Consider the following 25890-nt stretch of genomic DNA (forward strand, 5'->3'; position numbering starts at 1 on the left):
AAAAGAGGTTTTCTAGAGTGGCTAGAAAACCCTAAGAAATACTGCTTAAGTATTTCTTGCGGTCATTGTTATCTGAAGCATAAAGTACTGGGGTTAGTAGCAATTTTGTGAAGTAACTTACTGTTTAATTTTTTTGTGACAAATTTTTAAGGGTTTTTTTTTCCCTAACAAGATTTTTTTTTACTGGGGGGGAGGAAATGGGAGGGAGGTGGGGAGCACGGGGCAGGGGGGGCTGGGATGGGAGAAATAGACAAAAAACTGTACTTGAAAAATAACTAAATAAAATTTTTTTTAAATGTAAAAAAAAAGATTTTTTTGAAGTCTATAGGAAATACTACCCTGTAGAAAGTTACTATATGTGATACTTTTTTTTTTCCTAAAAAATTAAATTACTCTAGCTCAAATTGTATAAAAACTGAAGGAAGTAGCTGAAATGAAGACCGAAGTGTACTGGTAAAAGCCCTTTTTTAAGGTACTGGTAAAATAATACCAGTTGGAGAATAACTTTTAAAAAATGGGTACAAATGGATATGTTACTTGTGTCTAGTCTTCAAGGTTAATGTCTGTCTAGAGAAAATTTGCATAAAATAGTAAAGGCATATCTTCTGAGAAGTCTGGCTCTTAACATTAAATTAGCCCAGCTTTTGAAGCTACTTGTGAATTTGACTCCTTTCATGTGTATAGAGAAACTGCTTATGCAATTTATTTCTGCGACAGCAGCGTGCGCAGTGCTTTTAAAAGATGGTGCGCCTAGAGAGCCAGCCTGGCGCTGTTCAGGACGTTCTGTGACCAGAACTATATTTAACTCTTGGTAAGACGCTCCTTGACGTGATAAACATTTATTTTGAAGAACCTTGGTGGTGATACTCTTCAGTAAGGAGGGAAACTTAGCTTGTTTGTATGTTAGCTGCTCTCTATTCAGATTATAAAGTTCTTAGAAAAAATTGGAGGCTTGGACAGGAGTACACATATGTAAATTTTATTTGGACTGCTCAGTCTGTTTCTGGGTCCTGGCCTCAGCCTTGTAATAACCAAGAACTACCTTTAGGATAGTACTTCATTAACATGAAATACCCAAAACCATCTTCATGAAAATTAGATCCTGAGACAAATAAATGATTTTTGCGAGTTGAGAAAAAGTCACTTGGATTACTTTTCTTTGGTAGATTGTAGCTTTAAAAAAAAAGTTGTTTTTAACAGCCCAAATCCCTGTTGCCATTTTACCTTCCCTTGATATTTAGAGTTCACAACATAAAAACCTTTGTGTGCCCTGGCTGGTGTGGCTCAGTGGTTTGAGTGCCAGCGTATGAATTGAAGGGTCGCCAGTTCGATTCCCAGTTGGGGCACATGCCTGGGTTGTGGGTCAGGTCCCCTGTTGGAGGTATGTGAGAGGCAACACACATTGATGTTTCTCTATCTCTCTCTCCCTCCCCTTCCCTCTCTCTAGAAGTAAATAAATTTAAAACAAACAAAACATTTGTATGTCTAGAGTTCCCAAGGCCATCCCCAAGACAAGGTTTGGTGGTGATAAAAACCCACTCAAGTTTTAGCCTAGTCAGACTCATGGCTGTGATTTGTTACAGTAAAAGGTTACAAAGCAAAACCAGCAAAGAGAAAAGGCACGCGGGCCAAACTCCTGAGCAATTTCAATGCAAGCTTCCAAGAGTCCCCTCCCATGGAGTCAAGAATGCACCTAATGCCTGCAGCAACACTCCCGAAACGCTGTCCACCAGGAAAGCTCATCAGAGAGAGACTCGGTGCCCAAGACCGGGAGCTGGTCACCTGGCACATTCTGCCTGGCCTGTACCCAGACTGCACACTGGCAGGGAGAGATCATGGGTGCAGCAGAGAGCACGCTGCTTGCACGAACGGTTTAGGCACAGTGAGCCCTTCTTAACAGGGAATGGTAGAAACCCTCCCCGAAACCAAGGTTTCAGATACCAGCCAAGGGCAACTTGAAATGAGGCCTTTCTAAAGAGAGTGGTCTCAGGATTGCTGTGTACAGCTTGTGGTTCTGTATGTAATTCTCATGAGTGTTTTCGAATGTGATTTAGCGCCCAAAGTTTAATTCTTTCTAAGATATGGATAAGACCAAGTTTAAACATGTAAAGAACTGTGGTGGCAGTCAGTGCCACCTTTTTTTTTTTAAACTACAAGAAAATGAACCTTTGGCAGACATATGCCAGGCAGATAGCTGTTACAGCTGCGAGCACTGCTGGATACCTTACTCATTCAGACTTGTTTTCTTTCTTCACCCATTTAATACACATTCTTGATGCTATAAATCAAATCTTAGGAAGAGAATTGAGAAAATGAAGACTTGGGGATGCTATTCACATACAGTAGGATGAACAAAGTATTTTTACCCTCTGTCCATGTTTTAAGAAATGCAGAATAGGTAAATATACTCCAGACTCCCCCGCCGCCCAACAGCTAGCAGTCTGGACCTGTTCTTGTGCTGGTGCCCATTGCCAGCGTCGTATTAACAAAAAGCTACTGCATTTGGTTTTGGCAGAGTCTGCATACAAGTTCTTTTCCACCTCTATTTAGCACATACCCATCTGTTATAAAATATTATAGATTATCTGTTACACTTTAGCAAATTAGTCTAGGGAAGGCCACAGAACAAACTAATGTCTAAAACACATGAGATGAAATGAAGTTAGAAATTCTACAAGGCTTGGTTAATTTAAGGGTGCTTGGCCTCCTTTAGTTAACAGGTTATTCCACAAGTGATAGCTGACCTTTTTTTTTTAACTACAAGGAAACGAACCTTTCTTTTTATTTCAACAATAGTCAAGTGTCTGTATGCCAAACAACATCCAGCTTGGCACAATACATCACATACTTTGGAAATTAAAAAAGAATGAGGTATGTATATGCACACAGGCCAAGGTAGATTGCTCAGTGAATATCATACCTGTGATTCCATTCCAATAAAAACAATACGCCACAAACACCTACCTCCTTCCCAGCACGTTTTTCTGCACACAGAACAAAGCCTGGCAGACCACAGGACTGTCCCCAAGGAGGAGGAGGAGGAGGGCCACGCCGCGAGGATGGGGAAGATGCGTGCAGCAGTGGGGAGTGTGTGTTCTTTTCCCTACATCTCTGATGTGTATGGGTTTAAAAAAATATGTGTGTGTTGCCTTTTAAATCTGAGCAAGTAACTTTCTGGAGTTCATTCAAATTAGAGATGACGGTAAATTAATGATGAATACAACCATAGCATTACATCCACATAACGTCACCGAGCCATAAACAGGAATGAAGTACTGGTATGTGCTCCGACGTGAAAGAATCTTGAAAATAATTCTAGAACATGCAATTCCATAGAGACAGAAAGTAGATTAGTGGTTACCAAGCAGTGGGAAGAGCAACTGTTAATGGGCACAGGGCTTCTCTTTTTGGTATAATGAACATTTCTGGAATTAGATGGCAGTGGTGGCTGCGAAACCTTATGAATTCACTAAACCACTGAATAGTGCACTTTGAAAGGGTACCTTTAATAGTATGCAAATTACATCCCAATAGAAAAAATCTGTACTGAGATAAAAAAAGACTAAATGTGAAATACTGTTGTAGGCCAATGGAGTTAGAACAGGATGACCAGTATCTAATGTCTTAAGAGAGAAACTGGGTGCTAAATAAATCACATTCGAAAACACTCATGAGAATTACATACAGAACCACAAGCTGTACACAGCAATCCTGAGACCACTCTCTTTAGAAAGGCCTCATTTCAAGTTGCCCTTGGCTGGTATCTGAAACCTTGGTTTCGGGGGGAGGGTTTCTACCATTCCCTGTTAAGAAGGGCTCACTGTGCCTAAACCGTTCGTGCAAGCAGCGTGCTCTCTGCTGCACCCATGATGTCTCCCTGCCAGTGTGCAGTCTGGGTACAGGCCAGGCAGAATGTGCCAGGTGACCAGCTCCCGGTCTTGGGCACCGAGTCTCTCTCTGATGAGCTTTCCTGGTGGACAGCGTTTCGGGGAGTGTTGCTGCAGGCATTAGGTGCATTCTTGACTCCATGGGAGGGGACTCTTGGAAGCTTGCATTGAAATTGCTCAGGAGTTTGGCCCGCGTGCCTTTTCTCTTTGCTGGTTTTGCTTTGTAACCTTTTACTGTAACAAATCACAGCCATGAGTCTGACTAGGCTAAAACTTGAGTGGGTCTTTATCACCACCAAACCTGGGGGTGGCCTTGGGAGTCCAGACTCGTGAGGTTTTTACACTGTGCATTCTAACTGTCAGGTGAACTGTACTTCTCCCAGTCCAACACATTCTTTCCCTTGAAGGCAAGTGGACATTATCTCAAAATAAGAATCACTTGGTGAGCTAGGAATTGGAATAAAGGGCATGCGTTAATATATCAGGTGTTTAAAAACAATAGGAGATGTGTTGAGTGGAAATAAAAATTGGGAAGTTGGAGTGGCTCACACTGACTTGATAAGTACTTTCTTCATTACTATGTAGATAAAAGTTCAGGCTTTTATAAAAACAAACACTCAAACACACACTCAAAGTATATCATACACAGTAGGCTCCTCAAGACCCCTAGTCGATGCCTGAAACCTTGGACAGTCCCAAACCATACATATGCTGTGTTTTTCCTGTACAAACATATGTATGATAAAGTTTATAAATAAGCAAAGTAAGAGAGTAACAGGAATAAGTACTAATAAAATAGAACAATTATACTAATAATAGTGTAATAAAAGTTATGCGAGTGGCTCTGGGCCATTAATAAGTAGAATAAGGGCAGCCGCGATGCTGGGATTGTGGGTCAGATCGCCAGGATGGCTGGTCATAGGTGGGTAGTGCATTCAGTCCGGACACACTGGACAGAAGGGTGAGCCAGGCTTTGGGGCCCACTGCCTGTGACCTCATCTGCTACTGAGAGCGAATCGCAATTTAAAACTTAGGAATTGTCTACGTCTGGAAATTTTCCATTTAACATTTTCCAGCCTTGATTGACCTTGGGTAACTGAAATCACAGACAAGGGGGACTGCTTACTGTATCTTGACCTTTCCAGTAGTTTTGTAAAACCTGCACTTGGTTTAGGCAGTATGTCCTCACAAGGACAACTGAATTGGATGTTTGCATTTGGGTGCTGCTAATTTTTTCACTTGAAGTAAGGTAGGAAATGATAGTGGTGTATAGGAAGCAGATTTTCTTTTCGTACTTGGAACCATTAGCTGAGTTGATTTTATCATAATAAATAGAAGATATCAGCTGTGATTGAATTACTGATGATTTGTGCTATTCGGTTTGATTATTTTTTTTAATGTTTTTTTTTTTAAGATTTTATTCATTCATTTTTAGAGAGGGGAAGGGAAGGAGAGAAGGAGAGAAACATCAATGTATGGTTGCTTCTGGTGCATCCCCTGCTGGGAACTGGCCCCTGCTGGGAACTAGCCTGCAACCCAGGCATGTGCCCTGATGGGGAATCAAACCGCAATCGTCGGCTTCACAGGCCCGCGCTAAATCCACTGAGCTACACCAGCCAGGGCTGGGTTGGATTATTTTTCTGAACAGAATTAAGAGGCTGTGTTACAGAATAAATTTGGTTAAAATGTTTCATTTCTGAGCCATTTGTCAGACCCTTTGGAGATACTTGATCATCTCTAAAATTTCTTTCAGTTCGAATTGGAATTACACCTTTAGTGCCTCTACCCTCATTCTAGTCACATTTATGATTGATTGCAACAGCAGAGATATGCACATCAGCTGGCCAGTGAGACTAATGGGAAAGCTTTGTGAGATTGGTAGACTGGGCTGACACGTACCCTTAGCTCTTTTGCCCCGTCTGCTTTCTTTCTCACTTGTAACATACCAGATGCAGGGCCCAGAGATGCACCACCATCTGTGTTCACGAGGGGGTGATGCCCTTTGTTAAGGGTGGCAGAGAAGGTGGGTGGAAAGAGTCTGTTGCCCCAACGGCCCTTACTTGAGAAGCTCTGCCATCCAGGGCTGCCTAGCTCCCATCGCCTCGTTACGTGAGACGCATTAACTTGCAGTTCAAGTCGTCTCCTCCCAAAAAGATAATTTCAGTAACATGATGATAATAAAATAATGTATTTTGCCACACAGCAAAGACTGACCCCTTAAACAATTTGTAAAATAACTATTTCCACATTATACATGATGAAGGTAAGACTTCATGTTTTAGACATGCAGACTCAGAAAGCTACTCTGAATGAGGACGTGAAGGGTACATAGTTCTTAAGGTTACACATTAGATTCGAACTGGGAGGCGAACCCATGGTTTATTGAAGACTTCTGTACCCATCGTCTCTTTCTGACTAATAGGCAAAGAGAAGGAAAAACATGGGCCTAGAGTTCATCACTCTTGGAAAGTCTGTCAGGCTGATTTGAGCAGGAATGGTGTTTGTTGGAAGAATATTTGGTAGCCTAGAAACAAAAAGAAAGCTAGAGAACCAGACTCGGGAATTCTGTAGCAGTTAACAGATTGGGGCCAGTCAAAATCATACTGTACAAATGTTTTAGAACACAGGTGAGAACATCTCTGTTGGAATAGATCTTGCCATTGTCCCTACTGCTTAGAGTCCCTTCAAATTAAAAGTCTGGGCTGAGTGCATCCAATTGGCATAGATGGATATGAAAATAGACTTTCTTTGTGAATCCTACACTGTATACAAATTTTCATTGTGAGTTGGTTTTACATATTCTGACATCAGTACTCCATTATTGTAATGTAACAGTCGCTGAAAACAGAGACTTCGGTCAAGATGGAGATGAAGGTAGACACGCTTCACCTCCTCGTACAACCCCAGAAAGAATTACAACTAGACCCCAGAGCCATCAGAAAATTGAGCTGTATGGAAGTCTGACACCAAGGATTTAAAGAAGCCACATTCATCCCTACGAGTAGGAGGGGCAGAGACATGGAGACAGGCAGAGACGCGGCAGTGGTGGAATGGGAGCGGCCACACAGCCCATGGTGCCAGCACCAGGAAGATAAATCCCCGTAACTTCTGGTTGTTAAAACCAGTGGGGGTTTGGGTAGCAGAAGAAACTGGATTTTCAGGAGTCTCTGCTTAAAGGGCTCGCGTGTACTTAGACTGTACACAGACCCACCCTCTCTGGGATTCAGCACCCGGGCAACAGCTGGAAAGGTGCCAGTCACAGGGAGTGGGTGAAGTGACTGGAAACAGGGCGAGTGCTGGGCAAACCTCCAGAAGCCAGGCAGCAGCACTGTCCCCACTCCGAGCCCTCCCCAACACAGTCACAAAGCAGTGAAGTGGGTTGTGTTGCCCTGGTGATTAGCTAAGGCTTGGCCCCACACAATTTATAATATCTTTTCTACAGTGGGCCACACTACTAAGATGGATTCAAAGCAGCTGTACCTAATAGACACAGACAAACACAGGGAGGCTGCCAAATTGAGGAGGCAGAGATATATGGCCCAAATGAAAGAACCAGAACCAGAAAAAGAACTAAACCAAATGGAGGTAAGCAACTTCTCAGATGCAGAGTTCAAAACACTGGTAGTCAGGATGCTCAAAGAACTCATTGAGTATAGCAACAAAATAAAAAAGACCCAGGAAAAAATGAAGGTTACCCTAACGGAGTAAGAAATCTATAGGGAACCAATAGTGGGTGTAAGGAAGCTGAAGTTCAAATCATTGATTTGGAACATGAGAAATAAGCATTCAACCAGAAAAGCAAGAAGGGGAAAAGAATTTTTAAAAACGAGGATAATATAAGAAGCCTCTGGGACATCTCCAGATGTACCAATATCCTAATCATAAGGACGTGAGAAGGAGAAGAGGAAGAGCAAGAAATTGAAGACTTATTTGAAAAAATAATGAATGAAAACTTCCCTAATTTGGCAAAGGAAATAGCCATACAAGTCCAGGAAGCACAAAGAGTCTTAAATAAGTTGGACCCAAAGAGGACCACACCAAGACCATTGTAATTACATTGCCAAGGGTTAAATAAACAGAGAATCTTAAAAGCGAGAGAAAAGCAGAGAGCTACCTACAAAGGAGTTCCCATAATATTATCAGCTGATTTCTCATAAGAAACTTTGCAGGCTAGAAGGGACTGACCGGAAGTATTCAAAATGATGAAAAGCAAGGACCTGCAACCTAAATTAATGTATTTAGCAAGGCTATTTAGAATTGAAGGGCAGATAAAGTGCTTCCCAGACAAGGTAAAGCTAAAGAAGTTAATCATCACCAAGCCCTTATTACATGAAATGTTAAAGGGACTTATTTAACAGAGGGGGGAAAAAAAGATCAAAACTAAGAATATTAAAATGGCAACAAATTCACAGCAATTAACATGAATCTAAAAAAACAAGTTTAACAAACAACCAGAACAGGAACAGAATCATAGATATGGGTGTCCTTTGGAGGGTTGTCAGTGGAGGGGGGCAGGTGAGGGAATGAGGGGAAAGGTGCAGGGATTAAGAAGCAAAATCGATAGATGCAAAATAGACAGGAGGATAAGAACAGTGTAGGGAATGGAGAAGCAGAGAACTTACATGCACGACCCGTGGACATGAACTAAAGTGGGGACTGCTGGAGGGGACAGGGAGACTGGGCAGAGAAGGACTAAGGGAAAAATGGGACAGTTGTAAGGGCATTATCAATGAAATATGTTTTTAAAAAATAGTCACTGAAAACAAGGTGAAGTGAATAGGACACCTGTTTTTGTAAAAGTGTGAATCGATTTACCGAGTACATACTTCCTGTTTCTTTATTGTTACATGTAGCTCAACAGAACAGAGGGATTAAGAACAGTTTTTAAGCATTTTAGTCTCATGACCCTTTATAATTAAAAAAACTAACGACTACAAAGAAGTCATTTTATTGATGTTTACTGTATTGACAGTTAAAATTGAAATTTCAAAAAGCATTTATTCCTGAAGCAGCAATAGCAAATATATTACATCTGAACATGCTCTTGGTCCCACTCTGAGAACCACTACATTCATTTATCTGTACATTATGTGAATAAACACAGTTTTGTTTTGTTTTTTCAACAAAACTGCACTGTCTCAATGTTATGTCATGAAACTACTAAAAGCCATCAATATTACAGAAAATCTCCTTACTCAGACTTGAAAGTCAACTTTCTGACATTAAAATACAAAAGAATAGAACTTGACATGATACGTAAATTGGTATAAAAATAGTTACAAGCCCCCTTTCATTAAACAGTTTAAATGAAGATGGCTGATTGGGAGCTTTATATCCTTGAATGTTCTTTTCCAAGCGTATGAATATAGTTTATTAGGACTTAAGATTGATGGAATCAGGGATTTTTGATACATATTGTGATTTATTCTACACACACCTTTATATGGTGGTTATCAACGTGTTCCTATTATCTTCTGTGTCACAAACATTTTTCCAGGCCTCTCTTTCATTTTACTGTATACAGGAGGTTTTTTTGTTTGGCTGAGCCGTTCGAAGCCAGTGTGTTGAGGCTGGGAGAGGGTGGCTCTGGAGCCTGGTCCCCAGCAGACATGTGACAGGTGTGTGTGTGCTACGTGACTACGTGAGCCTTACTCTTCAGGAGTATTTTGATATGTTGGGTGATTTCTGTGTATGGTATATACATACATCGAGTGACTGCTCTGTCAACTTGATAAACATTCCGTACCGGTACTGTATATTAAATAACCTTTCCTCTGTTTTTGGTAATGTTTCCTTTAGTGTGTTTTTATTAAAAGTAGGATTAGCTTGTTAAATTCTTGATGTCATATGACTTGAAGAGTTTAATTTTTTTTTACTATTTCTGCGAAATCTTATTTGCAAATTGAGTTTAAATCTCGAGATTTTCATAGGACTTGAGGTGTTCTAAAATTTATATGTCAGGCTGGATGAAAGGGCCAAAAATAGCCAAATAGTTTTGAATAAAAGGAGTAGGAAGGGGAGCCTCTTCTCCCAGTTATTATATTTCTTTTTTTTTAAGATGTTATTTATTTTTAGAGAAATGGGAAAGGAAGGAGAAAGAGGGGGAGAAACGTCAGTGTGTCGTTGCCTTTCACGCACCCCCTACTGGGGACCTGGCCTGCAGCACAAGCATGTGCCCTGACTAGAAATTGAACCTGTGACCCTTTAGTTCACAGCCCCTGCTCAGTCCACTGAGCTACACCAGCCAGGGCCCAGTTATTATATTATAGTAGTTAAACCTGTCTGTTACTGACAGAAGGGTGGGGGACCAATGAAAATGAAATGAGAGGCAGGGGTTAAAGAGCTGACACTTTATATGGGGGGTGCAAACCCAAGAAAGTAGGGTGAAGGGAAAAAAAGAAGGTGGGAGAAGCTGTGAAGCAATGCAATATGATATGTTACCTTAGAGGGAAATTTCTTTCCCTGGTTCCCTCTTTTCTCCCTCTTCCCACTAGTTCAGGTTCACTCCTTGGAGAGGTGACTAACACAATATCCATCCAGCTCTCAGCACCTGCTCAAGAAGCCAGGTCCCACATCCCGCCTGTGGCATTCCATCCGTGTCTGGAAGCGGAGCAGCAGCTCAGCATAGATAGAACCAGGGCCAAGCAGGTCCACAGCTTCAGCGTAGACTCTAGACAGCTCCGCTGCTGGGCAAGGGAAACATCCAGGGAACCGACGGTGAGGTTCCCTGGACGGCTGGTGGAGCAGTTGGGGAGCTAGGCAGCTCCCTCAGGAAAAAAGGCCGTGAAGACAGTCTGAGGGGGTTGCAGGGTTGTGTCCAGGTCTTAGAAATCAGGACACAGACATAGTTCTTTACAAAAGCTTGGCAGAGGTGACATTACAAATTAGTGGGGAAAGGATGGCACCGTGGAATAATGCTGGGCCAGTTGGCTAATCATTAGGAGTAATAAAATTGAAACGAATCCCTGCATTATGCCATACAACAAAAGATTGTCTACCATACGATTACAACTCTGGGTTAAAGACTCGTAAAATGTGAAAGCAAAAACTTCTGAGATAAAAGTACAGGAGTGCATTTTTGACTTCTGCGCAGGCTACGGTCTCTAAAACAAGACCAAAATAGCACAGACCGTAAAGGGAGGAGAGTGGTAGATTTGGCTATTTTAAAGTTTGGAAACAACCACAAAACTTCAGCAGCACTAAGCAGAATGAAAACACCAGCCCCAGACTGTGAGAATATACTTAAAATGCATAAAACCAGTACAAGGTAAATATTTCTAATGCTAAAAATCAACAAAACTAGTACAGATCAGTAGGGGGCATACAAACAACCAAGTAGGAAAATCAGGCTAATTTCGTGAGTAGGTATTTCTCACACACACACACACACACACACACACACACACAAATCCAGTGACCAGTAAACATAACAAGCTGCATTTTAAAAAGTGTCAGGTGCAAATTAAAATATAACTTGTGTACTCACTGATTGACAGGAATGGTAAAGCGTGTTGACAAAGATACAGAGAAATGGGAAGTTTATGTGTAGAGAAACAAAATGCATGTCTTTAAATGCTCTTCAGATTATCGAAGCCCCGGGGGAGCAGCAAAATGTCCCTAAAATTTTACCCTCCCACCCATGGTGGCTGTCCTCTGCTATGTTCTGCTGTCGGCCTCACCCTGAGGGTTTGCCTTTTGTCGCCCAGTGTCATTTTCGCTGCCATCACTGTCACGGGGAGGCTGTTTCTCACTAGTTTGTAGTCCGTATTAGTCCCACATCTCTTGTCCATCACGGTTTTCCATTGGTGCCTGGGCATGCGATAAACAGTCACTACAGTTTTGTACAGCACAAGGAAAGAGGCCCAGACTGAGGCCTAATAGATTCTTCTGGGGGCTGATGGAAAGGTAGATATACTTTTATTATACCTGTTTTATTACAGACCTTCAGAGGCCTTTTTTAAATTATTTTTTTATGATTCTGGGATCTTTTCCCTATTAGGCAAAGGTGGTAAATAGACAAGGTGTAATGAACTTGAATTTAGTCTGTACATTTAATTTGTCTTGTTTATATATAAACTCTATATAAGTCAGGGCCTTATTAGGATATATTCTAACTTGCCCCATTAAATATGAAACAGTTCAAATAAAGAAGTTGGAGTTTCGCTTATGAATTGGTGAGAGAATGTTTCTTTGTAAAAGAATATGAATAATTTGTTTTTCTTATGATTATCTTTTTAAAAAACAGCTTTATTAAGCTGTAATTCTTATAATTCCATACAATTCATCAATTTAGAGTGTACAGTTCAGTGGCTTTTAGTACATTCACAGATAGAACATATTTTCATCACCCCCAGAAGAAGCCCTGTGTGTACCCTTAGCCATTAAGCCCTCCCGCAGACTCCGTAGTCCCAGGCAGCCACCAGTCAGTCTACTTCCTGTCTCTGTAGATTTGTCTATTATGGACATTCATGGTTAATAGAGTCATACAGTGTATGACAGTTTGTGACTGCCTCCTTCCACTTAATACAGTAGTCCACCCTCACACACATCCATGGTTTCACTTTCCACAGGTGGTTACCCAAGGTCAACCATAGACCAAATAAACAGTTTGTAAGTTTTAATTGCACACCTTTCTGAGGAGCATGATGAAATCTCTCGTGTCCTCCAGGATTCGACCCCCTCCTTCGTCCAGCACCTCCATGCGGCACACCCTCCTCTCGTGTGAATTGCTCAGTGGCCATCGTGGCGATCAGATCCACTGTTGAGGTGTCGCAGTGCTGTGTTCAAGTCACCTACTATACTTAGTAATGGCCCCAAGTGCAAGAGTAGTGATGCTGGCCAAGCATAGATAGGCCAAGGAGAAGTCTTAAAGTGCTTCCTTTAAGTGAAAAGGTGAAAGTTTTCATTTAATAAAGCATGGAAGAAAAGCATGTACCAAGGTTGCAGAGGTCTGTGCCAAGAATGAATCTTCTATGCATGGAATTGTGAAAAAGGGAAAAGAAAGCCATGCTGGTTTTGGTGTCCCACCTCAAACTGCAAAAGTCACAGACACAGAGCATGAAAGGTGCTTAGTTCAGAGGGATAAGCCATGAAATTTGTGTGTGGAAGACGTGAACAGAAAGCACGTTCCAGTGGATGACAACATGTTGTGCCAGAAAGCTTCGAGCCTGTGAGAAGACTCCAGCAAAGAGTCCCCTTAAATGACTGACCATATTAACTTTGTTATCACGGTGTATTATTATAATTGTTCTATTTTAGTTATGTATGTATAAAAAACACATTGATTCTGTAGGATTTGGTACCGTCACAGTTTCTGGCATCCACTGGGGTCTTGGAACCTTGTGGATAATGGGGAACTAGTGTGTCATGTTTTCAACACTGTAGAACGTATCAGTACTTTTTTTTTTTAATCCCTGAATAGTATCCATTTTATTTATCCATCCACAAATTAATGGACATTTGAGTGTTTTCACTTTTCGCCTATTGCGAATAATGCTGTGGGAACATGTGTAAACATAACTTTTCATTTCTTTTAAGCGTGTATCTAAGAGTGGAATTGCTGGATCATACAGTAATTTTGTTTTTCAACTTGAAGATCTGCCTGACCGTTCCACAGTGGATGCACCACTTTACATTTCGCCGACAGCATGTGCGCTACTTCCAGTTTCTCCACATCCTCCTTCGCGCGCACTTGTTATCATCTATTTGATTTAGCCATCCTACTTGGGTGTAAAGTGGCATCTCATTGGGGGTTTTAGTTTTATGATTTTATAAGGCGCATTTCAGGTTTTCCCCCCACATTTTATTTTAATACATAAAGAATGATGCCTTTAAGTTTGTGATAGAATCTTTTTTTAATTGTTGATATTCTTTTCCTGACAGGCTAAGGAAATTTTAACAAAAGAGTCAAATGTACAAGAGGTTCGTTGTCCTGTTACCGTCTGTGGAGATGTTCATGGTCAATTCCATGATCTTATGGAACTCTTTAGGATTGGAGGAAAATCCCCAGATACAAACTACCTGTTCATGGGCGACTATGTGGACAGAGGTTACTATTCCGTGGAGACTGTGACTCTTCTTGTAGCATTAAAGGTGCGTTAATGAAACTTGGTGTTTTTCAAGCTTTAAACCAGCAAAAGGAAACAGTGGCAGTATCGCATATTATCTGTTTTACTTAACAATTCATTCAGTTTATAACTCTTAATAGTAGATTTTTATACCTTTTAAAAGAGAGATGAGAATAATACATTAAACCTTCCTGGTGACTTCTGGTAAATCCTTCTCTTGGGGAATCCATAGCCAAAGTCTTGGGATCATTTTTGACTTAGTCTACTATCCTTCATGTTTATAGTCAATTAACAAGTCTTTTTTTTTTTTTAAGATTTTACTTATTTATCTTTAGAGGGGAAGGGAAGGGAAGGAGAGAGTGAGAGAAATATCAATGTATGGTTGCCTCTCGTGTGTCCCCTGCTGGGAACCGGCCTGCAACCCAGGCATGTGCCCTGACTGGGAATCGAACCACGGTAGTTTGGTTTGCAGGCCCATGCTCAGTCCACTGAGCTACACCCCAGCCAGGGCACAAGTCTCTTTTTTTTAAACTAGTCTTTTAAAATTCTCGGCCTTAAGAAGTCTGTTATCCCTGTGTCTTTCTGTTTTCACTATCTCCACCTAGATTGCATTTTAGCATTCCACCTTGATTATTGCCATAGCAGTAATATTAGTAACTAATATTTCTGCTTCCTAGATCTGACCCCTCCAAATTCTTGCATATGCTGCCTGATTAAATCTCTTTAACATTTTCATCTTGTCACTTCCCTGCTCCCACCCAAATTCTTTAGTGATGTCATGTTGTGAATAGACTCAAGCTCAAAGTCCTCGCCTGGCCCCTCTGGACTGTGGCCTCGATTTGCCTGCCAGTAGTTGGTAGCAAATCAAATCAGAGTATTTCATTGCTCAGTCTGTCTCTATTCAATTTCTTCACGGGATTACTTTGTGAATTCTTACCCCTTACGCCGAGACTCAACTCCAGTTCTTCTTCCATGAAGTCTTCGACCATTTTAGCCTCACTCTTTTGCTTGAAGTTACTATGAAGAGTTGTCTCACCCCTTATTTATGCTATGTAGCGGCATGTTGCCTCCCATTATTTAGTTCACAGACCTCTTTAGTGAGATTAGTCCCTAAAGCGCAGAACTCCTGTAGAATGTTGCACTTGTGGAGACCTCACCTCATTTTAAGCACTGAGTTTAAGCCTGGACATATATAATGGATGCTTAGTGAATATACATGGGTGGAATTGTGTGTTTGCAGTTTTTGGTTAATTTGGTTTACAGAATCCAGTGCTTTTTGTAACTTATCAGACATATTCCCAACCAAATAGTATGCTTTAAAGTGTGTGTCTATATTTTGTTATGGAAAAAAGATTATTAATACATTTGAAATCTTGCTTAGATTTGGCAAAGGCCTATTTTTGTTGGCAAATACAATCTTCTCATGGAAAATAAAAGTTGAAAAGGGGGGAGAAGTTGGTCTGTACAGGAGTTCGTCTCAGGTCTCTGACCTTTCTTCAGGAGTAGAAGCCACACTGTTCCTAGATTTAGAAGACCAGTGATAGTCTGAGGATAAAGGTGTTTGCAAGAAAGAATCACATACACGTATTACAGTAATACAGGTATCAGTTAATAAGGATTCCAAATAGTGATAAAGAAGTATGTCTACACAAAATATTTCATCATAATTTAATCAATGGTTATGAATGAGAACATTTTTTACTCTGAAAAACATGTAACATTTAACTTACAGGCAAAAGACTGATTTAAAGAAGTGGGTCATAGGTTTATATATTTAACATGTCACTGGTTCACACCATGTTTTTTTCCTCTTTGTTTTTTGTTTGTTTGCTTTTCCTTTAGGTGCGTTACCCAGAACGCATTACAATATTGAGAGGAAACCATGAAAGCCGACAAATTACCCAAGTATATGGCTTTTATGATGAATGCCTACGAAAGTACGGAAATGCCAATGTCTGGAGATACTTTACAGATCTGTTTGATTATCTTCCACTTACAGCTTTAGTAGATGGACAGGTGTGTATGTGTGTGCTCTTCTGGGTGGTTGGGGGTTGGGACGGAATAAAAGGAGGGAAAGATTTTCTCCTAGTGGTAGGGGGTCTTAATTATATGATGTGTTTTTTTCATCTTTTTGGCTGTTTTTGGGGGGGGTCTTTCTCTTATAAAGATTTTAGAACAGGGACTTGCATAAGATTTATGCATATTGAGACCACCAAATTTTCATGTTATCAGATACGTGTTCAAATCTTTTGGCCAGATAATATGCCATTATACTTTATTATAATAAAATATGGTAAATGGGCCCTGGCTGGCATAGCTCAGTGGATTGAGCGCGGGCCTGCGAACCAGAGTATCGCGGATCGATTCCCAGTCAGGGCACATGCCTGGGTTGCAGGCCAGTTCCCAGCAGGGGACTCACGAGAGGCAACCACACATTGATGTTTCTCTCCCACTCTTTCTCCTTCCCTTCCCCTCTCTCTAAAAAGTAAATAAATAAAATATTTAAAAAATATATATATATGGTAAATGGATGATTAAGACCCTAACAAATAATAATAGTAAAGCAAAGCTGTTCTTTTAAAAGTGTTTTCACATATGAGGGTTTGCTGTCTACTATTAATAACTTTTTATTCCAATTTTCATGGAAATTGCCAGCAGTAATACTGTGTATTAGACTTTTTTACTAAGAAATGAATGCTTTATTTCTACCTATAACAAATATTACAGACATACTGTAAAAATAAAAACATTCACAAGTACAAGAAAAAAATTGTTTCCTATTATCCCAGTGTATAGATGTAATCCCTGTGAGCTTGAACTGATTTTAATATAAATACAAAACATACTATGTAACTACAATTCTTAAACTATAAAATCCCAGAGTTGTCAGGGGTGTAGCAGACCATCTCGGACTGCTTGTGGGAGTATAATCTGGTTAGGACCTTTTCTGTGTGATCCTGACAGACCACATGTTCCCAGCCGTGATTTTGGAGCGTGGTAATTAATTTAGACGGACAACCTTTTGCCTACACTTGCTAAAATGAAAGAAAACAATGTGGTATTTTTAAAAATTTTGTTTGTTAACCCAAAATATTAATTGCAAAGAACATGAGCACCCCTGTGTTCATTGCAGCATTATTTACAGTTGCCAAGATATGGAAGCAGCCTAAGTGTCCATCAGTAGATGAGTGGATAAAACAACTATGGAACATTTACACATTGGAATACTACTTGGCCATACATTAAAAAAGAAGAAGAAGAAGACACTTTTACCCTTTGTGACAGCATGGATGGACCAAGAGAACATTATGCTAAGTGAAATAAGCCAGTCAGAGAAAGACAAATACCACATGATCTCACTCGTATGTGGAATCTAATGAACAGACTGAACTAACAAGCAGAATAGAGACAGACTCATAGATGGAGAGCAGGAGGACAGCTAGGGCCGGAGAAGTTCTGGGGTGAAGGGATTGCAGGAAAAGGAAAGAGGACTCATGGACATGGACAAGAGTGTGGTGATTGCAGGGGGAGTGGTGTATAAGGGGACTAATTGGTAGTGGAAAAATTACAATAAAATTTTTTTAAAAAACGAAAATACTTTGCTGAAGCTTAGATAAATAAGATTTCTTGTTTGTTTATTTTATTCATTAGAGTTTATGTACAAGTGAAATCATATGGTATTTGTTTTTCTCTGACTAACTTATTTCACTTAGCATAATACTCTCCAGGTCCATCCATGGAAAACAAAGTGGTATTAAAGGGTGTTAAATTTTAATTAAGGTTGTTTTTATTTTAAAAGTCAGCGTAGTCTTTATTAACGTAATTAATGGACAAAATTATTTTAGAAGGACACAGTCTGTGTTGATGGTGAATCTGGCTTTTTAAATGGTGCATTAGTAGAGCCTTTAGACGGTGTTTCAGTTAAGTTATGTATATTTGCTCTCAGCCTTTTACCTTCTTTGGGCCATGGATCTTTTTTATCACAGTTCTTTTAAAGAACAAAACAGCCAATATACACACCATGAGTGACAGGTTATTGTTTATAAAATGTTGTGGGAAGATGTTGTATACCTCAAAAGTGAAGTGGATAGAAATTAAATACGTATATATGGTATACGGACAATGGGAGAAGCTTGTGTAACAGATACACACAGTAAATAGCCTTTGGCATATTGGTACCCAACAAACAGAAACCAGATAATCTTTCCACATATTCATTCACTCATTCATTCTTTCTTTCCTACTTCATTTCTTTCCATTTATCTGTCCACCTCTCCATCTATTTTTATATCATGTGTTAAGTGACCGTCTTCAATTTTAAGTAGTAGGGCAAAAGTCAGACTAGAAATTCAGTAGAAAAGAAAAATCTGCTTGGGGACTTAGAGTCTTCAACCTGTACTCAAAATAAAAAGTGAAAATCCAAATAATTTCTTATGATAGTGAAGTGTGGTTCAGGCTGAAACTTTATGATGTAAACAAGGGGTGAAATGCAAGGAAGTGCATATCCTTACATTTGTTTTGTACAAAAATAGGAAATAATGTTATAAACATTTAGCTCAAAGAATGAAAGAGCAAAGTAAACTTATAGGATTAATTAAATATAAAAACAGATGTGTATAAAAAGAAGTAGAGTTGACCAGTGTGGCCAAAAGCAGTGTTGGAAAAGGCTGCTAAAAAAGAAATGTAATAGTCAAAACTGATCTAGGAGAAAACAAGGGCGTTCAGGTCGCATGAAACACTGAGAATAAGAAATAAGGCCTTACTCTAAATACGGGGGTGCGTACGCAGTGCAGTGACAGACACGGCATCGTTTCAGTAAACTTGGAAGCATGGGTGAAATTTGTTACAGCAAAATATTAACTTGTTTTTGAGGAAATTAGATCAGTGTAAGTAGACCATCCAACTTAGAAGAAGCTGGGAAAGCAACTGGATCTAGATCGTTTCTATGCTAATCTCGCCCTCATTGAAGTACACACACACCATTTCTGTGTTCCGGAGCTCGGGGGAAGGACGGGAGTTTGAGACCACTCCATCCAGCCGGGGTAACCCTGATACCACACTAGACATGGCAAGCACAGAGAACCCAAATCAGACCATAACTGTTGGAAAAAAGTCCTGTATTATTTATTTAAAACTTAAGTCATTAGGAGTAAAATAATATTGAATCAGATAAACTTACACTGACTGTACTTACTAGCAAAATATCAGAAACCGTCTCGTGAAAATCAGGAGGAAAAATCTCTGTAAATTTGATTACAAATCCCTAGAGGTTGTGCTTGGGAATAGATGTTTTACAAAAAATCAAAACAAAAAATCACACAAAAACGCTAGCTTGCATTATTTAATTTTGTTTTGGAAATTCGAGCCAGTATACTGAGCAGTAAGAAGAATTTAAAAGGTTAAAAACACTGAAAAGAAGAGAAAAAAAAAATTTGCAAACATGATTTTGCACTCAGAAAAGTCAAAGCAAACTGAAAAGTTGCTGGCCCCAGGGGCAGGGCCGGCGGGGTCTTTGTGGTGAGGGGGAAACTTCACACGGTGGCAACCGAGGGAGGAGGCTGCGATGGGCCACCAGGACCCGGGTCTCATCACCAGAGAAAGGGATAAACACTGCATAAAACACCTGGAATGTTAAAGAAAAAAGGACCAGAAAAATACATTGAAATGTTAACATCTCTCTCTGATGTGATTTTTGTTTCCTTTTTCATCATATCTTATAAATTCTCCACAGTGAATACTTTTAAACTTTATTTTGAAAAGAGCTGTTAGGATTGGCATTTACACTCACTACTTACTTTGCATTAATTTTTAGCGACTAATCCAATTATTTTGAAATTCATGAACAGATATTCTGCCTCCACGGTGGCCTCTCTCCGTCCATAGACACACTGGATCACATAAGAGCCCTGGATCGTTTACAAGAAGTTCCACATGAGGTAAACTTAGTTTAAATTAGATGAAAAAGAAATACAGCCACATTGCAGTAAAGCTTAATTACTTAAACGTGACTGCTAATAATTTACAGCATGACCTTACTTTTCTTGACCAGGGCCCAATGTGTGATCTGTTATGGTCAGACCCGGACGATCGCGGCGGATGGGGTATTTCACCGCGCGGTGCTGGCTACACGTTTGGACAAGACATTTCCGAAACATTTAATCATGCCAACGGTCTCACACTGGTTTCTCGTGCTCACCAGCTTGTGATGGAGGTACGTCCTTTTCCTACAGGAGGACGATCTTTATTTCAGATAAATATGTGTATGTCTGTAACAAAGCCTTCGTGCCTTAGAATAGCAGAGACTGTCTTCAGCGTTATCTGAGAAGGAGAAAAGACTTGGCTGGCCGGGCCGTAGCAGGCAGCAAAAGTATTAGTTTGCTGGAGCAAGATTATAATTCACTTTTGAGATTAATTTAGACTTAGAGAAAAGTTGCAAAAACAGTACCAAATAATTCCTTTATTTCCTAAAGTCAGATTCCACAAATACAAATATTTTAATACTTGCTTTGCTGTTCTGTTTCTTTGTTCCTCCCCTTCCCTTACACACATTATTTTCTTTTCAACCGTTTGACTCTCAGTTGCAGATATGATGGTCTTTTACCCCCAGATTTCCATGTGTGTTTTGTAAAAATAAGGACTTTTCTCTTATATAACCATACTATATTTATTACAGTCAGTAAATTTGCCTTGATGTAGTACTATTATCTAACCTAAACACTCTATTCAAATTTTAACTATATCACTAATGGCTTTTATAACAAAATGTAATTGGATATATGTTTATGTAATTAATCCAGGATCATGCTGCAGGTGGTCTCCTTTGACGTGGAGATAATTCCTCAGATTTTCTTTGTTTTACGTAATCTTGACATTTTTTTGAAAAGTACAAACAATTTTATCTTGTATAAATGTTTTTCATTTGTGATTTGATTGACGCTTCCTTACAGCTTTTGATTCCAGGCGTGTTTTGGTGGGTAAACCACATAATGACACTGTGTCCTTTTCTGTGCCTCACGTCTGAGGTCACAAGATGTGTTTATGCCACAGCAGGTGGTTTTACCTGGGTCACTTAGTTATGTAGATGCCTGCCAGGTTTTTCTACTGTGGTGTTACTGTTTTGTAAACACTAAAGGAAAATAAATAGAATACAGCCCTTCCAAACCACTAGGAAGTAGCTTCAAAATGTAAGGGGACACTTTACAAAGCCAGTAAAGGCAAGAGGAGGAGGAGAACATAATAGAGAACATAAATTCTTATGAAGATAATAAATCTAATTATATCAGTAAATATTAAAAAGTTAAACGGATGAAAATTTTTATTTCTGTAAAAGAAGAGACTCAGATAAAACAATCAAAATTCAGCTGCTATTTGAGATTTACATTTGGGATTTACATGGAACATAATGACACCACACACTAGAAGTAAGGAGTGGAAAATGGTGTGCTGGTGTATCAGGTAAATGGTCAAAGTACAGCCAATAATATGAATCAGAACGGGCTCTAAGACAAAGGTATAATTAGAAATAAAAAAGAGGTCACTACTAGAGAAAACTGGCCTGTATTTACCTAATAATAAATTCAAAATACATAAAGCAGAAATCGACACAAGCGACAAGGAATCTGCCGCCCTGGCCGCGTGGCTCAGTTGCGTAGAGCATTGTCAGAAATTGCTGAGGTTGCCGCTTCAGTCTCCAGTTAAGCACATACAGGAAGCTACTGATGAGTGCTTAAAAAAGTGGGAAAACAAGTCCGCGTTTCCCTTTCTCTCTCTGTCTCTGCCCCCCCTTTCCTTTCTCCTGCCCCCCTTCTTTCTCTCTAAAAATAAGTTTAAAAAAAGAAAGAAAATCTGCCATAATGGTGGGAGGAATTGAGTGCAGATCCTAGCTGACATCGCAGCCGTACGTTAACCCAAAACAGGGCCTGCACTGAGCTCCACGTGATGATAAAACTGCGTCGACAGTGTTCCATGCAGGTGCACGATACTAGAGATGGACACTGTGTGAGGTCACTTCAAAGACTGCATTTCCACAGGACAGACTTGCAGCGTGTACGTTTAGATTTCTCTGTGTTGAGATTACAACTTTATGGTGATGATACTGTTGTTTGGATGCTGCAGGGGTACAACTGGTGCCATGACCGGAACGTGGTCACCATTTTCAGTGCGCCCAACTACTGCTATCGCTGTGGGAACCAGGCTGCTATCATGGAATTGGATGACACGCTAAAATATTCCTTGTAAGTAACTGTACATTTCAGTTGTATGTGACCACTTTTAGAAGGAAAATTAAAAATACAGGTTATTAAAATGGAAGGTAGAGGATTTCTGCTTCTGGAATAATGGAGTGAGAAATGTGGTAAACTCTCTCCCCAATGAAAACAACTGTGTAACAGGAGAAACTTCTTTTGAACAAGTATTTCAAATTTTTGGAAATTGTCTTAAGTATATACTGCAAATAGAGAAACACTTATTCTAGAAAATCTATTAAATCTCAGTAGTAGCAGCCAGTCTGTGGAATCTGAGCCACAGTGGACTCCCTGCCCCTAGTCCTGGATCCCTTGTGTGGAAACTACACCGGACACTCCACTGTGCGTGGGTGTGGACAAGAAGGGGGGCTCTGCCCTTTCCTAGCTCCCAGTCTTATCCCCGGGGGGCCCTAAGCCAGCACAGCACGCCTGCCCCGTCCTGGGTTACAGAAGCTGTATCCCTGGGGGGTGCCGTCCAGCAGGCTGGGATGCTCGTCCCCCGCCTCGCTCCTGGGGTGGAAGGTCTCCTCCGGTGTGCGCGGCAGAGTGAGAATGCTGGGTCCTGCTCAGGGAACGGGGGGTGTCACCAGGAAGTGGTGAAATGGGGGGGTGTGGCGTAGAGCATGGTGACTAGTTAACACTGTGCTGTATATTCGAAAGTTGCTAAGAGAGCAGATCTTAAAAGTTATCACCACAAGATAAAAACTTTGTAACAATGTGTGCCGATGGATGCTAGACATATTGTAGAGCTCATTTCTCAAAGTGTACATATGCATTATTGAAGCATTATGTGTACACCTGAGAATGATATACCAATTACATCTCAATTTTAAAAAGACACGGGTAACAGGACCTATGCACACTAGCTTCGGCAAAAAGGAAAAAATAAAATAAGGGGGGATGGGGGCAGAAACAGCACCAAAGCAGCAGCATAGAAGCTCTGTTCAGGGTGAGAGGCAGAACCAAACGTTCCTCAGCTCTGACTGATGGGACTGATCTTACCTGGAACAGAGGGTAGGGAATCTCAAGCCTCAGTATTTTGTTGAAAACAGTGAGTATCGTGGGAGAAACCAATTATGAGGGCTCACATCACTCTCATGACATGATGCCTGCAGCAGCGAAGGAGCAGGGCAGGGGGTGTTTAACAGGCAGAAACAGTGAAGGGCAAGTGACCAGAGCTCAGAAACATGGGGCCGGTTCAGGCACATCAGTGTCAGTGCACAGAAGTTCCAGAAGGGGAGGGGAGAAAGAGTATTTGAAGAAATACGACCGAAAACTTCTTAAATTTGCTGATAAACATTGAAATTAATTTGCACATCCAAGAAGCTCAACTAACTTTAACTTGGATAAATTCAAAGAAATCTGTGCCCAGCACGTCACAGTTAAAATGCTAAAAGTCTAAAAGAAAGAATCTTGGGACGCAGTAAGAGAAAAATGACTTGGGGAAGGGAACCTGAATAGGATAATCAGCTGACGGTCTCGTCAGAAAGGCAGTGGGACAATATCTTCATTCAAGGTGCGGAAAATAAAAAACTCAGTCAAGATCGTACATCCAGCAAAACTTCAAAACAACTGCAAAAGAAAAATGTTCCCAGATAAGCAAAATTGAGAAAATTCAATACTAGCAGACATGCCAAAAGGGTCTACTCCAGGCTGAAAGCAAACAACGGGAGGAAGTAAATCAAATGCACACGCACGCACACGGTGGCTGTCGTAGACATGCGGTTGCAGCTTTCTTAACAGTTAAAACCAGTCACAGTGCACGGTGTGGATAGATTTGTGGTACAGTTGGATTTACAGGAAATACATGCAAATATAGTATATTCGACGATAACAGGACAGAGGAGATGGGTGGGAGTAAAGCTTATTGAAGTAAAAAAGTTAACACTAGATGGTAACTTGAATCCTAAGGAAGAACATGAAGAAAACAAAAATGAGGTTAATATGACAATCTATAAATATATACTTGCTCTCCTTTCTCTGTGTGTTTAAGGTCATCAGATTATGTAAAATTACAAGTATTTTGGAGGTTTGTAATGTATGTAGATATACTGTGTATAATAACATCAATAGCAAAAAAGGGAGGGCAAACGAAAGGAGTTATATATACTACATAGGAGTAAATTTCTATAATGCACTAGAGTTAAGTCAGTATAATAAAGCAGAAACTAAAAGCTAAAGAAGACACATTTTTAATGGAAGATACAAATTCAGTCATAGCAATAATACTAAATGTGAGCAATTTAAGCACTGCAAACAAAAGGCAGAGATTATCAGGGTTTCTTTTTTAAAATGCAGTTATTGGATGTGTACAGGAAACAATTTACATTCGAAAGTATAGATAAGTTAAAAGTAAAATGGTGGAAAAAGGTAACACCATGCAAATAGCAACCATCGGAACATTGGACTGGATGAAATATCAGACTAAACAGATTTCAAAATAAAAAATTGTTACTAGCACCCTCACTGGTGTGGCTCAGTGGATTGAGTGCCAGCCTGCGAACCAAAGGGTCACTGGTTTGATTTGCAGTCAGGGCACATGCCTGGGTTGTGGGCCAGGTCCCCACTACAGGGCATGAGAGAGGCAACCACACATTGATGTTTCTCTCCCTCTCTTTCCTTCTGTCTAAAAATAAATAAATAGCATCTTTAAAAAATTGTTACTAGCCATAAAGCATATTTCATAATGGTGAGAGTCCCACGACTGGGAGAAGAGACCCCCTGTAAAGCATGCACTGAACTATAGAGCCCTACAGTATATGGAGCAGAAATTAAAAGAATTGAAGAAAGACAGACCTAGACAATTGACCAATAATCTTTGGAGACTTGATTATACCACTTTCAATGATAAAACTAGGCAGAAGATCAACAAAGAAATAGACTTACGAAACACTGAACACTAGCTGTACCTAACATCTACAGAACACTCCACCTCCCAACAGCAGAGTACAGTCTTCTCAAATGCATGTGGAACATTCTCCAAGATTGGTTATATGCCAGGCTATAAACCAAGCCTCAATTTAAGAAGATTGGAATCTACATACAAAGTCTGTTCTCCAAATACAATGGAGTGAAATTAGAGATAACAGAAGGGAAGCTGGAAAGTTTATAAACATGTGAAAGTTAGCACACTCCTAAATAGCCTATGGTTTAAAGAAGAAATCACAAGGGAAATTAGAAAATACTTTGAGAAAAATGAAAGTGAAAATAGAATGTACCAAAACTTAGGGGATAACTGTGAAAACACCATGATCTTAGGAAAATTTATACTGTAAATGCCTATAGTAAAAATCAAGAAAGATATCAAATCAGAAACCTAACTTGGTGCATTAAGGAACCAGAAAAAGAAAAGTGAACTAAACCCCGTGCAAGGAAAGTTTAGTGTGAAAATGAAATGGAACAGAAAAACAGCAGAGAAAATCAACTAAACCAAGTACATTAACTTTTTTTTCAATGAAAAAACTGGGCTGGCCAAAAAAAGAAGAGAGAGGACACATGATCAGAATCACTAATGACCTGACTGAGGTGAAAGGAATTATAAGGGAATGTCATGAAAACTCGATGGCAACACATTAGGTAACCTGAGTGAAACGGGAAAATTCCCAGAGAGACAAACCTCCAAAACTGACTCAGTTAGAAATAGAATATCTGAGTATAATTGTAACAAGTAAAGAAATTGAAGTCATAATTTTT

The 25890-nt window shown here is 40.0% G+C and overlaps 1 protein-coding gene across 1 annotated transcript in view; it reads left to right on the plus strand.

Moving 5' to 3' along the window:
- PPP2CB (protein phosphatase 2 catalytic subunit beta) overlaps window positions 1–25890 on the plus strand; it is a 32187-nt gene that overhangs the window by 2508 nt on the left and 3789 nt on the right. The window contains exons 2-6 of the mRNA XM_037128752.2: window positions 13770–13979; window positions 15797–15970; window positions 19801–19890; window positions 20004–20165; window positions 22070–22188. Of these exons, the coding sequence (XP_036984647.2) occupies window positions 13770–13979; window positions 15797–15970; window positions 19801–19890; window positions 20004–20165; window positions 22070–22188 (755 nt within the window). The remainder of the gene's footprint in view (window positions 1–13769; window positions 13980–15796; window positions 15971–19800; window positions 19891–20003; window positions 20166–22069; window positions 22189–25890) is intronic.

This window comes from Artibeus jamaicensis, unplaced genomic scaffold, assembly GCF_021234435.1.
Source record: "Artibeus jamaicensis isolate MK-2021 breed Jamaican fruit bat unplaced genomic scaffold, CSHL_Jam_final scaffold_833, whole genome shotgun sequence".
NCBI classification, from domain to species: domain Eukaryota; kingdom Metazoa; phylum Chordata; class Mammalia; order Chiroptera; family Phyllostomidae; genus Artibeus; species Artibeus jamaicensis.